Source organism: Exophiala spinifera, assembly GCF_000836115.1.
Source record: "Exophiala spinifera strain CBS 89968 unplaced genomic scaffold supercont1.8, whole genome shotgun sequence".
Lineage (NCBI taxonomy): Eukaryota > Fungi > Ascomycota > Eurotiomycetes > Chaetothyriales > Herpotrichiellaceae > Exophiala > Exophiala spinifera.
The window spans coordinates 2,354,965-2,366,087 of record NW_015622520.1 but is presented as its reverse complement, the minus strand read 5'-3'; the positions used below and the strand labels follow the sequence as shown (position 1 = coordinate 2,366,087).

Genomic DNA, 11,123 nt, shown 5'->3' with positions numbered 1-11,123 from the left:
ATCAAGTGACAAGCCTGAGCCGGCCCATCCTCTTATCCACTTAGATTCTCGTCTCTACACACTCATTTCCGTCGCCACGTACAATCTGTAATCCTCGATGCTGGCCAGCCGGTGCGGCAGAGCCCTCTCCTCGTACTCCTTGCTCTCGATGACCTTCCTAAACGCGCCAAAGTTGCGGTACTGGATGATGCCGACCATGTCAAAGGACTCGTCGCCTCCGTACGGCTTCGCGAGCATGTTCGCCACGACGTTGCCGAGGTACAGCGGCTTGAACTTGTCGTCCGGGGTCGAAGCCAGAGAAGCGGAGATCTCGCTGAAGGTCGCCACGTAGCGCGTGTAGTATGCCTCGCGGCCCGGGATGGCCGTGTGAGGCGAGCCTTCGGGGTACGTTGCCTGCGCCTTGAACTTGATCAGGTTGACCAGCACGACGGGTTTGTCCTCTGGGAGAAGCCGGGCCGGCTCGGCGAGGTCGACCAGTTTGATTTCCACGAGACCCATGATTGCAGTGACAAGACGAAAGTAACGAGAAGAGAGAGGTTGGTTGCTTTGATGGACACGCTGTGATGATGTAAATGTCTTGGGTTGTCGCAGGGCGAGTATAGCGACGAGACTCGACGAGACTGGACTAGACTGGACTAGACTGGACTGGACTGGACTGGACTTCACTGGTTGTCTGGTGGTCTCCCTTTGGCACGGAGGAAGAGACGTTTATATAGCTGGACTCTTGAGTCCATTGCACCGTTGTGGTGTTTCAAGCTCAGGAAACCGAGTACGCCGAAGGTGGTGGTCGATCGAGGGTACTCTGGCAAACTCATGCATGGCGCATAAGCCGCAGCCATAAGCCAGGGATCCACAAGGCGGCCGCCGCATGAGGCAGGTCATGCATAAGCCATAAGCCAGAAGCGATTGGCGAGGCTGGACTAAACCCAAATAGCTAACGTTAGATTAACAAAGTCTAAGCTGCGGGACAACTCCAGGTTTCACACAAGGCCTCCATCATCAAAAAAAAAGGAGTGGCAATCTATAGCTAACTAGGGAGCTATGCAATTCGCAATCCGAGGCCCGTTCGTCGCCCCGGATGCCGTGGGTCGCAGCGGATAAAGATGCACGTGGACGCGGGCTTCTGCGTTCACGTCCACAAGCTCGACGTCGACGGCATCCAGCAGCTGCTCCGGATAGTAGATGAGCGTGGCACTCTTGTCGCCGTCCACGCTGAAGATTTCGAGAATGCTCCGGTCGACGACGATCTGGAAATCAAACGACACCACGGGCGGCGGGAGGAAATGCGCGGCCGAGAACCGGTTGGTGTAGAACGGGTTGTCCCAGCCGCGGATCCCGCCCCGGTCGACCCAGACGGTCGCATCGCCGCTGGGCCCCTCGAACCGAACCCCTCCGGTGATTTTCTCGCCCGACAGCGTCGAGAATATGGTGAAATTGATGGATCCGCCGGGGGCAGATCTGAGGTCGAGCCCGGTCGCTTTGACGTCGAGGAGAAACGCACCGCTGCCGTCGCCCCCCTCGGATTTTCGGGCCAGTAGACCGTCGACACGGGTCCGCGAGAGCCCAGTTGACCGCCCGAGTTCACGCTCGACACAGCCGTGGGCGTTCTGGGAGCGCAGGCCGTCGAGATTGTACGGCAGCGACACGAGCGTGTATCCTGTTCCGTCCGGCGACTTGCGCAGCCAATTCGTGCGCGGGAGGCTCATGACGCTCGCCCATCCTTCCGTGGGTCCGGTGGGCACTTTGTTCGTGTATTGCCAGTTACTTGCCCAGGCGATACTGACTTGCTTGTGGCCGGCAGGGATCCCAGAAAAGAACTGCGTGGCGTAGTTGTCCTTGGCCCAGTCGGCGATGCGCGCAGCAGAGTCGACCGGCGTGAAGTGTGTGCCGTTGAAGTGGCCCGCAAAGTACTGTCCGATGCTCCCCCCCTGCGGTGCGCCCGGGTTGATCGAGATATACATCAGCCACAAGGGCTGGTCTTCGCGTTCGACCGGCATTTGAACCAAGTTCGGGCACTCCCACTGCGACCCCAGCAGGCCTGTGTGAGAGAAATTCGACGCGTGAGACCACTCGAGGCCATCTGGGCTGGTGTAAATGCCCACGGTGTGCTCGCGCGCGCACGCCACCACCATCACCCAGTGGTCCCCGTACCAGAACACCTTCGGGTCTCGAAAGTCGTGACTCCCAATCGCCAGCACGGGGTTGCCGGCGGCGTGCTTGGTGAACGTGTAACCGCCGTCTCGGCTGTATGCCACGTGCTGCGTCTCCTCGTCAGCCGTGTTGAGCGTATAGTATGCCAGAACGCCGTTCTTCTGGTCCGGGAAAAACCCAGACGTGTTGTCCGGGTCCAAAACAACGCTGCCGCTAAAGATCCCCTCGGCATCGCTGGCGGGACTGAGCGCGATGGGCTGATGATCCCACACGTACAGATCGTGAGAGGTCGCGTGGCCCCAGTGTTGGTTTCCCGCTACAGTGTCGGTCGGGTTGTATTGATAGTAGAGATGCCAGGTGCCTTCGGTCTCGTCGAAGAACAACCCGTTGGGATCATTGATGAAGCCCCTGGGCGCGGAGAAGTGAAGCTGCGGCCGTAAACTGCCTCGACAGACTACGTCGTCGCCGTCGTAAGGTGGAGATAATTGTCCTGAACGCAGGTCCATGAGGGAACCGTCCATCATGAGATGTAGTCCGGACGAAGCGAGCGTCGTCTGTAAAATGAGCGATGTGATCAAGAACCGCAGCATCACTTTTCTCGTATGACGGTGACAGGTCGGCACGCTGATATACCCTACCAATTTGCCCAGCACCGCACTTTACGGTCAAGCAACGCCTTGCTGGTAAACCCTGCAGCAACGGCACGCTGGATTGGGCGGCGGACGGATTTAATCAATTTGACTCGCTTGAATTCGCAATCGACTTGCATGGCGACCGAATAGTCGAGCGGATTATCATTCATCATCTTCTTCGTCCTGGAAAGGAAGAGAGGCAGGTCAAGATTGAAAAGGTCAAGGCGCACCTCGGCCCGAGTCTCCACAGCATCCTCCACTCAGCGCGATCCCACGACAAACGCAGTCAGTGCCTTTTAAGTCACGTCTGAGATCTCGGACCGAGTTCTTTCCTACAAGTCAGGTCAGACGGCGACGTGTCCAAGCCACACTTTTGACTTTGGCATCGTAGACCTCAAGAATGGATCTCGGTCCGAGTTCGCTGAATTCTATGTAAGCCTACCTGCTCCCTCGGCGGGGGACAACACACTGTGGAGGGCACGAATTGAGGCGAAGGCGGAGCCCCAGCTTTCTGTCCAGATGTTGCAGCTGGAGAGCAAGTGTCGATTCTCTGAGCAGTATGCTCGAAAAGGGCCGAACGCGAGGGGCCCGCACCTTTACAGAGACAGTTCCAGACTCTGGAGGAAAAGATATATAAGTTACAGAAGTCCAGGTCATCAACACTCGTCATCTCGATAACAATTTGATACTCGGCCCAGATCCGCCTGCTCAAGACGATACAAGCGAACCCACTGTCACTCAAAAAGCAACACGACACGGCAAATGTCGCCTTCCAGCAACACCACAGCCTACGGGGACGACGCTCAAATTTACAGCATCAATGCTGGCAGTCGAAGATCATCTCTGGCACCTGCGCCCAAGGTCGCCGGCACTGCAAGTGTCGCGGAAACTCCAATGGTGCATCAAGCCGACGAGACACTTCGCAGGCTGTCGGCCGCGGTCCCCAATTTGGCTGATCTGACGACCGATGCCAAACACGGAGCCGATGACGAAAAGTCCATGGGGTTTCTGGAAGCCGTACGTCTGTACCCCATGGGTGTGTTCTTTTCTTTTGGCCTCTCGCTCGCCGTCATCATGGAAGGATACGACACCGCCCTCCTCGGGTCTTTCTGGACACTCCCGGCATTCGCAAAGAAGTATGGTCACCTTGCAATGGTGGATGGCGTCGAGAGCTATGTCGTCTCCTCCTCTTGGCAACAAGCATTCACCGGGACGACGGTCGCACAGATGATCGGGCTCATACTCAACGGCTGGGTGTCTGATCGCATTGGGTACCGCTACACCATGATGGGGGCCTTGGTTGCGATTACGCTCTTTTTGCTGGTCACCTTTTTCGCCACTGATATCAGGATGTTGCTTGCAGGCTACTGCTTGACAGGGTTGCCCTGGTATGGTTTGACGTTTTCGATCGTTCTGCCCCGTATACTGACTGCTCTTCTTTGATTCAGGGGCATCTTCCAGACCATCAGCGTGACGTATGCTTCGGACGTGATGCCGGTGGCTCTGCGTCCATACCTGACAACCTACGTCAACCTGTAAGTGTACCACTCGAGCACTTTTGGACTCCCCAAATTCTAAAGACGTCTGTGTTCCCAGATGCTGGGTCATCGGTCAGCTCATCAGCGCGGGGACCCTTCGAGGCGTCTTGACCATGAACAGCCAGTGGGCCTATCGCATTCCCTTCGCACTTCAATGGATCTGGCCCCTTCCGGTTTTCATAGTCTGCTTCTTCGCCCCCGAATCCCCGTGGTGGCTGGTGCGACATGGCAAGATCCCCGCCGCCCGTGCCGCGCTCAACAGACTGACTTCCAAGAGAAACACGTCTTTCAATGTCGAAAACACACTGGCCATGATGATACACACAAATCAGCTGGAAATCCAACAGTCGTCCGGCACAGCGTACACGGACTGCTTCAAGGGCACCGACCTACGACGCACCGAAGTCACCGTCATGACCTGGCTCATGCAGCAAACGTGCGGATCCGCCATGATCGGTTGGGCAGTTTACTTCATGACCCAAGTCGGCCTCTCCAAGAGTAGTGCCTACGACTTGGGGGTCGGAAATTCTGCTCTGGCCTTTGCGGGAACCGTTTTGTCCTGGTTCTTGATGCCTCACTTTGGCCGGCGCACCTTGTACCTCTGGGGCCAAGCCGTCATGCTCGTTGGTCTCTTGGCCATCGGATTTCTTGGGATTCCAAAGTTGTCGTCGCCAACAGGTTGGGCCATCGGTGGCTTGATGCTCTTCTTGACCTTCATCTACGACTTGACCGTGGGGCCAGTCTGCTATTCGCTCGTTGCCGAAATGCCCTCGACCCGACTCAAGATCAAGACCGTGGTGATTTCTCGGACCGTCTACAACGTGGCTGGCATATTGATCGGTCTGCTGCAGCCAAAGTTCATGAATCCAACCGCAGTAAGTTTCCGTCCGAATTCCCATGCCACCCCTCGCGACTGCTCAAACAAACCAACTGACACGGAGATACAGTGGAACTGGGGTGCGAAAACATCCCTGTTCTGGGCCGGGATCAATTTGCTGGGTTTGGTCTGGACTTATTTCCGCCTTCCAGAACCGAAAGGGTATGTTCTTTTCACACCGCCGCATGCACGGTCTCGTGGGTACTGACGACCTGCGATCACAGCCTGACCTACGCCGAGCTTGACGTCCTCTTCGAAAACCGCGTCAGTGCCCGGAAATTCACCAAGGTTCATGTAGATCCATTCCAATCCGACAACTTGGTGGTTGTGTCACAGGCAGTGACGGGAAAGCCTGATTCCCACACTGTCGAGAGAGAATACGGAGCCCCAAATTAATCAGCAGAGGAAGCCTGGAGGCAGGCTTTGGCGAAGGCGGAATTGGATCTTTCGGGTGGGACAAATACAGCTTCATCTCCGCCAGGTTCGAACAAAGTTCATGAAAGTGAAAAGGTCACTCTGCTAGATGGGTGACCTTGTGGTGATTTAGGTCGGTTGTAGAAATACATGGATAGGGCTAATGGATAGGGCTAATTCTTCAGGCTCTTTAGACTCCTCATGAGATAGAAGGGTCTCTTCTTTATTGCCCCCTTTAGGGTCCTTTTTGGGCTTTACATGCGGGTTCTTTAACCAGCACTTTTCTTCCTTTAAATGGCCTGTCTTTTTACAGAAGCCACATTTAGGCTTGCTTTTAGCCTTTTTAGGCGCTTCTGAGGGTAGAGCCATTTCCTTGGGCTCTTTAGGACTCTAAGCGCCTATTTTCGTCGATTAAATAGCTAAATATAGCTGTTAAATCGATATTTTCGATCAGTGAGTCCTTAGGTGTTGAGCTATAATGGCCACCGCATTTCCATATTCGCTGGTTAGGTTATTTAGGGCATAAACCACTATAACCTTTATAGGAATAGGGAGATTCCGAGCCGCTAACTCGTCTGATAGTCGCATAACTTCGTGATTTGTCGTCTATAAAAGAGACAAAATATCTCTTTTCAGAGGATATAGGCCCACAGATATCACTGTGGACCTTTTCTAGGACCTCTGGGGCCCCTAGATATAGGTTCTCGACTAACCTTAGATATTACCTTTGTTTCTAGGCATGTTTCGCACCTTTTTAGGCCTGTTCCAGGGGTTTTAACCTCTCTATACCCTGTAGTGGTTTTGCCTAGTTGATTTATAGCCTTTTCACTTATATGGCCCATGCTTAGGTGCCATATATTGTCTTGAGTCTCTATGTTATTGTACTCAGGTTCAGGTTTAGAGGGTTCTGTGGCTATAGCCATAAGGTTCTTTAGATAAAAACCTTCAGCTATAATGCCCCTTTTTCCATATAGACCTATTTCATTAGGTCTTATTTGGATATCGACCCCTTTTTGAGTCAATAGGCCCAGACTTAATAGATTTAGACCTAGTTCAGGCACATATAAGGCGTCAGATATAGTGCCGACTTGCCCCGTTGATGGGAACTTGATTTCGATGTCTCCAGCCCATTTAACTGGAGTATTTGACCTTTCCCCCCAGTTTAGGGAGGTGTTATAGGGCCTTAAGTCGCTAAACAGTGATCTGTTCGCGCGTATATGCCTAGAGGCCCCGCTGTCCAATATCCATATATTTTGCCTGCATGACTGAGCAGGGGTTTGCGTGGAAAGCGGGCTTCAGGATGTTGCACGAATGGCTTGCGTCGGAGCTGGCATTTGTTGCGAGCTCAAATGTTGTGTCCACCACGTGGCAAGGCGCTGGATTCCAGCGTCTGCCCTAACTCTTGATCAGAATGAACCACTCGATGGCAGTTCTTTGGCGTTTTCGATCCAAGCGTGACGGGAATCGAGACACTCTTTTGTATTCAACCCATTTCTGGGAAGACTGTTTGCACTTCCCCCATCTTTTCGTGTAGTACACGTCTCTTCGCTTCTGGCAAACTGGACATACCGAGTAGGAATGCGTGGAGGAAAACGAAGTTTTCTAACTGTGCTGACCTTGTTCCGACATCCCACGTGTGGGCCAGCACATTCAGCAAAACGTCTGCCACGGTGCAGGTAATGTCAAATAATTTCTGCAGCATACCCTCTCCATGAAACTCTACTGCAGCTCGGGATCTGGTGGTCAAGAGATGTCTGAGTGGACGGGACAAGTGCATCGGATATTCCAAGGTCAAGATTCGCTGGTGGGCATCTCCCTGGTTGGACATCAATGGGAACCGAAACAAGGCTATGCGCCAGAGCACAGTCCGCAACCAGTAATTCGTGACAATCAGGTCCATCTGTTGCAGTTCAGAAAATTGCTGGACCGTCTGGATCCACGCTTCAGCGTCACTGCCCAGCTGTAGTTGTTTCTCGACGATCCACTCGCGCGTGAGGCGGGGATCACCTTTGTCCTTGTGGAAGCGCAGGAAGTCGTCATCCACGACCCTGAAGAGTCTGACCTCCTGATCCAGCCATGTGTCTGTGTCGGGTGGCACGTCACCGAGACCCTGCGGTGTACAGAAGGCCAATGGAGGAAGGTTGCTCAGCTGGTCGTTCTGCAACGAGTGGTATCGGTCGTGGATGAAGACGATCCAGTAGAGACGTTCCCTTTGAGCCGCGACCTGTGGCTCCAAAGAGCTTTGATGCTCGCTGTCGTCAACCCGCAGCGCCTGCAGGCCAGCGATGGCCTCTCGATTATAGTACGTCCCCATGGCCTGGTCTTTGAACGTGTCAATCATACCTGTAGATACGAGTAGGGATACCAGCACCGAAGCCGAGGTTATTTGCTGCACGCTGAGTAAGGGTTCTCGGGCTCGCAAGGTCATCTCGAACAGTGTCCTGACATCGTCCTTGGTGACTGGAGGCCGCGAGCTGAAGGCACGAGATAGGTAAATGGTTTGGGCCGCCAGACAAAACACCAGAGCAGTATCGTGGTTGGAACAGGCCATATTCCTGATTGCTTGCCGAAACTCCTCGCGCCCAATGACGGGGACCGTAGGGAACACGTACGTGTAGTAGTCGTTGATGAGATCCAAAAAATAAGTCTTGGGGAACATGGACAGCAGAGCTTGGGTGCTGGTACTAGTCGAGTTCGTCCTGATTGATGTCACCGACGCATGCCGTTGCTGGTCTTTCGCGGTTTTACACATTGCAATGACTCCTCCTCGAACGATAGACATCCGTGACCTTGCAGCATCCTTGCGATCGCTGTAGACACATGGAAGGCCAGCGTGCACACAATTCTTGCAGTGCTCGCTACGATCGCATCGCACCTTGCGCCGTCGACGTGCGTCACAGGCCTGCGCGAACCCAGCCCGAACCGGCGCGGCCTTGACTCGGGTTTCTGCCATTTCTCACAGAACTCGGGTTGAAGCCGAGAGGACAGCTTTACAATTCATAGAAAGCCGCCGTGATGCGATGGGCCGGGTGGTTGGCAGATAGCACAACCTTGGATGGGAGCCTGTACATGTTGTGACCGTAGTTAACGCGGAGGGCGGTTGTTGTGATTGTAGTGGTTGTCGTGGTCACTGGTCGGTTACGAGACTTCTGGTTAATGGTGGCAGTAACTCAGTTAGTACCGGCCCACCAGCCACACGTGCCGCAACAGGCCACCGCCTCAATTCCGTCCACACGCCGCAGTTTTCTCAACTGGGTCAGAACTGTCTACGAGTATAGGTAAGTCATGGGTGGGGGGTTCTACGCGTACGATAATCCACGTTGGTTCTATTCGTCGTACTGCGTACGCGAACCACATTCAGGAGTGATGTGTCTTGTTCCACTAGGGCGGACTCATCAACTCGCTGTCCTGTGACGGATGGCAGGCAAGAGAGTCGTGTGCCTCGGTCCGCATCAACAGAATAGGAGTAAAAATCTTGGTTGCAGTAAAGAACCACCATTGTAAGGATTGCTCACTGGCGAGAAAGTCGTCAATCGACAAAGATAATAATACCACCTGAAATGATACATTACGAAACTCTAAAGTCAAGCCACTTCCGGACCTGGAGACATACTAAAAGAAAGCAATTGTCCTGACCTCGATGCTCTCCCTAAAAGGGGCGTTTGCGTCTGAAGTTGGATCCTCAAAGGCACTATGACCGACAAATCGAGCTCTCCCATCAGTCTCGGAGTCGTAGGTCTTCAACAGGATGGCCTGATCAGGCTTCATCTTCGGGAAGTAATACCACTTGTGGTTGGGCGAGTATCGCATCACGTAATTCTCCCCTGTGCGGTCACGGTAGTGCAGAAACAGCTTGAAAAAGTCCTCCATGGGCGACGAGCCGACATCACACATTGCCAGAGGCCGCTCTTCAACGACATTGAGCGGTTTCCAGACGTTGAAAAAAGCAACACGACGAGACAGCAGATCATCCGCCTCATCCTTCAATAGCTGCCGGACACGCACCGGGCCAGATTCAGCCGTGTAGTCGCAGTGCACCAGCATGACGGGTGCCCGCTGGGAGGTATTGCTCTCTTGTGTCAGTTTCTTGCTCTCGTTGCGCTTTGTACGAATCGTGTGATCAAAGACAAGCACGCGCTTGGCCCCCGTGGCGCCTTTCACAAACTCGACGACCTCCGGATAGAATTCCTCTCGAACCCCTTCGTCATCGTCCCAGGCTGTCTGTTGGGTGGGGAATTTGTGCAGCGAGAACCCTTCTCTGTCGGCGGAGAACTGGTCTGCTTGAGACCACCCGTCTGTCACGACCATCTCCCGTGGATCATCTCCGGGCTCGTGGATGTCCCGCACTACATCGGTTTCGTAAAAGTAGATCTCAGTTGTTTGTTGCACCTCCTTTGTGTAGTTGAAATTAGCCCTGACCTGACCTTTGCCGGCCGTGCCATTGGTGTCAGCCTTACCTGGCAACAGTGCTTTATCGACCGCCGCTTGCGTCTTTTGCCAGCACGGCAAGGCTTCGACCTGCTCGGTCATCCAGCGTTTCAAGTTCGGGTACTGATCAAGAGGCAAGCGTGAAGCTTTGTGGAGATGCATGGGAGCAGCCACCGCAATGTCTGCGATGGTCACGTCGTCACCCGTGAGCCATTTGCTCTTTGCAAGTTGGTTGTCAAGGATCGCGGCTGACTTGTGCCAGTTGGGAGCTTCGGCGTCGATGGCAGACTGGTCCGGCTCGGCACCAAACAGGGGCTGCGCGACATTCTGTATCAAATACACGTAGCAGCTCTGGAACCAGACAGAGGCTTCCCAGAGCAGCCAGCGATTGACAGCGCAGCGTTGCTTTGCGTCTTTCGGGTAGACAGATCCACTGTCCTCGGCGACGTATTGCAGAATGGCATTTGACTCTGTGATGACCAGATCGCCATCTCTCGCGGCTGGCACGGTCGCGTGTGGGTTGATCTTCTTGTACTCGTCGCTCTTGTGCTCGCCTTTGAAATAGTCGACATGGTTGAGCTGGTACTCGGTTCCAAGCAGGTTCAGGCCAGCCAACACCTTCCTACTGTTGACCGTACACGGGTCAAGATAGACTTCAAGCATATCGAAAAGCGATTGCTGGCGGAGGAGGTATCTAGTTAGGTGGTCGGTTGGAGGAAGGATGTCAGCAGGAGACCTCTTTCAGAGCACCCTTGTCGGCTTCATATACCCGTACTTGATCGACCAAGCGTACCCCGCGTTATCGCTGTTGAGATCTCGGTTCGAGGGAACCTTAATGCATGAGTCTCGAGCTCAGATCTGATCGAGACTCAGTCCCCTGTCCCGTCCCTCGATGGTCATTGGATGGTTTCGGGGGCCGTGGGAATCTAGCCCGTTGAGATCTGCAAGATGAGAGGTCCGGACACCGGTAAGACTACAGGTGCGGCTTGAATCGAGCACCACAAGACCACAGTTCATTGGACTGAGTAGACATGATTGCTCATGTAGTTGAAGGATGGCCTGAAAGTGATCGACCTGTCAACG

The 11,123-nt window shown here is 54.0% G+C and overlaps 5 protein-coding genes across 5 annotated transcripts; 1 reads left to right on the top strand and 4 right to left on the bottom strand.

Moving 5' to 3' along the window:
* Window positions 1-54: 54 nt before the first annotated feature.
* On the bottom strand, window positions 55-498 carry PV08_10912 (uncharacterized protein; the record flags this gene model as incomplete). Its single annotated transcript, XM_016385224.1, has 1 exon — window positions 55-498. The coding sequence occupies one exon, from the start codon at window positions 496-498 to the stop codon at window positions 55-57; it is 444 nt and encodes a 147-aa protein (XP_016231826.1).
* A 533-nt stretch (window positions 499-1,031) lies between these two features.
* Window positions 1,032-2,672, bottom strand: PV08_10911 (uncharacterized protein; the record flags this gene model as incomplete). The annotated part of the gene is made up of 1 exon (XM_016385223.1): window positions 1,032-2,672. One exon carries the CDS (start codon window positions 2,670-2,672, stop codon window positions 1,032-1,034), a length of 1,641 nt encoding a protein of 546 aa, XP_016231825.1.
* Window positions 2,673-3,545: 873 nt separating this feature from the next.
* On the top strand, window positions 3,546-5,594 carry PV08_10910 (uncharacterized protein; the record flags this gene model as incomplete). Its single annotated transcript, XM_016385222.1, has 5 exons — window positions 3,546-4,171; window positions 4,232-4,318; window positions 4,380-5,196; window positions 5,269-5,360; window positions 5,423-5,594. The coding sequence occupies 5 exons, from the start codon at window positions 3,546-3,548 to the stop codon at window positions 5,592-5,594; spliced, it is 1,794 nt and encodes a 597-aa protein (XP_016231824.1).
* Window positions 5,595-7,095: 1,501 nt separating this feature from the next.
* On the bottom strand, window positions 7,096-8,565 carry PV08_10909 (uncharacterized protein; the record flags this gene model as incomplete). The annotated part of the gene is made up of 1 exon (XM_016385221.1): window positions 7,096-8,565. One exon carries the CDS (start codon window positions 8,563-8,565, stop codon window positions 7,096-7,098), a length of 1,470 nt encoding a protein of 489 aa, XP_016231823.1.
* A 659-nt stretch (window positions 8,566-9,224) lies between these two features.
* On the bottom strand, window positions 9,225-10,703 carry PV08_10908 (uncharacterized protein; the record flags this gene model as incomplete). Its single annotated transcript, XM_016385220.1, has 1 exon — window positions 9,225-10,703. The coding sequence occupies one exon, from the start codon at window positions 10,701-10,703 to the stop codon at window positions 9,225-9,227; it is 1,479 nt and encodes a 492-aa protein (XP_016231822.1).
* Between the last annotated feature and the right edge of the window lie 420 nt (window positions 10,704-11,123).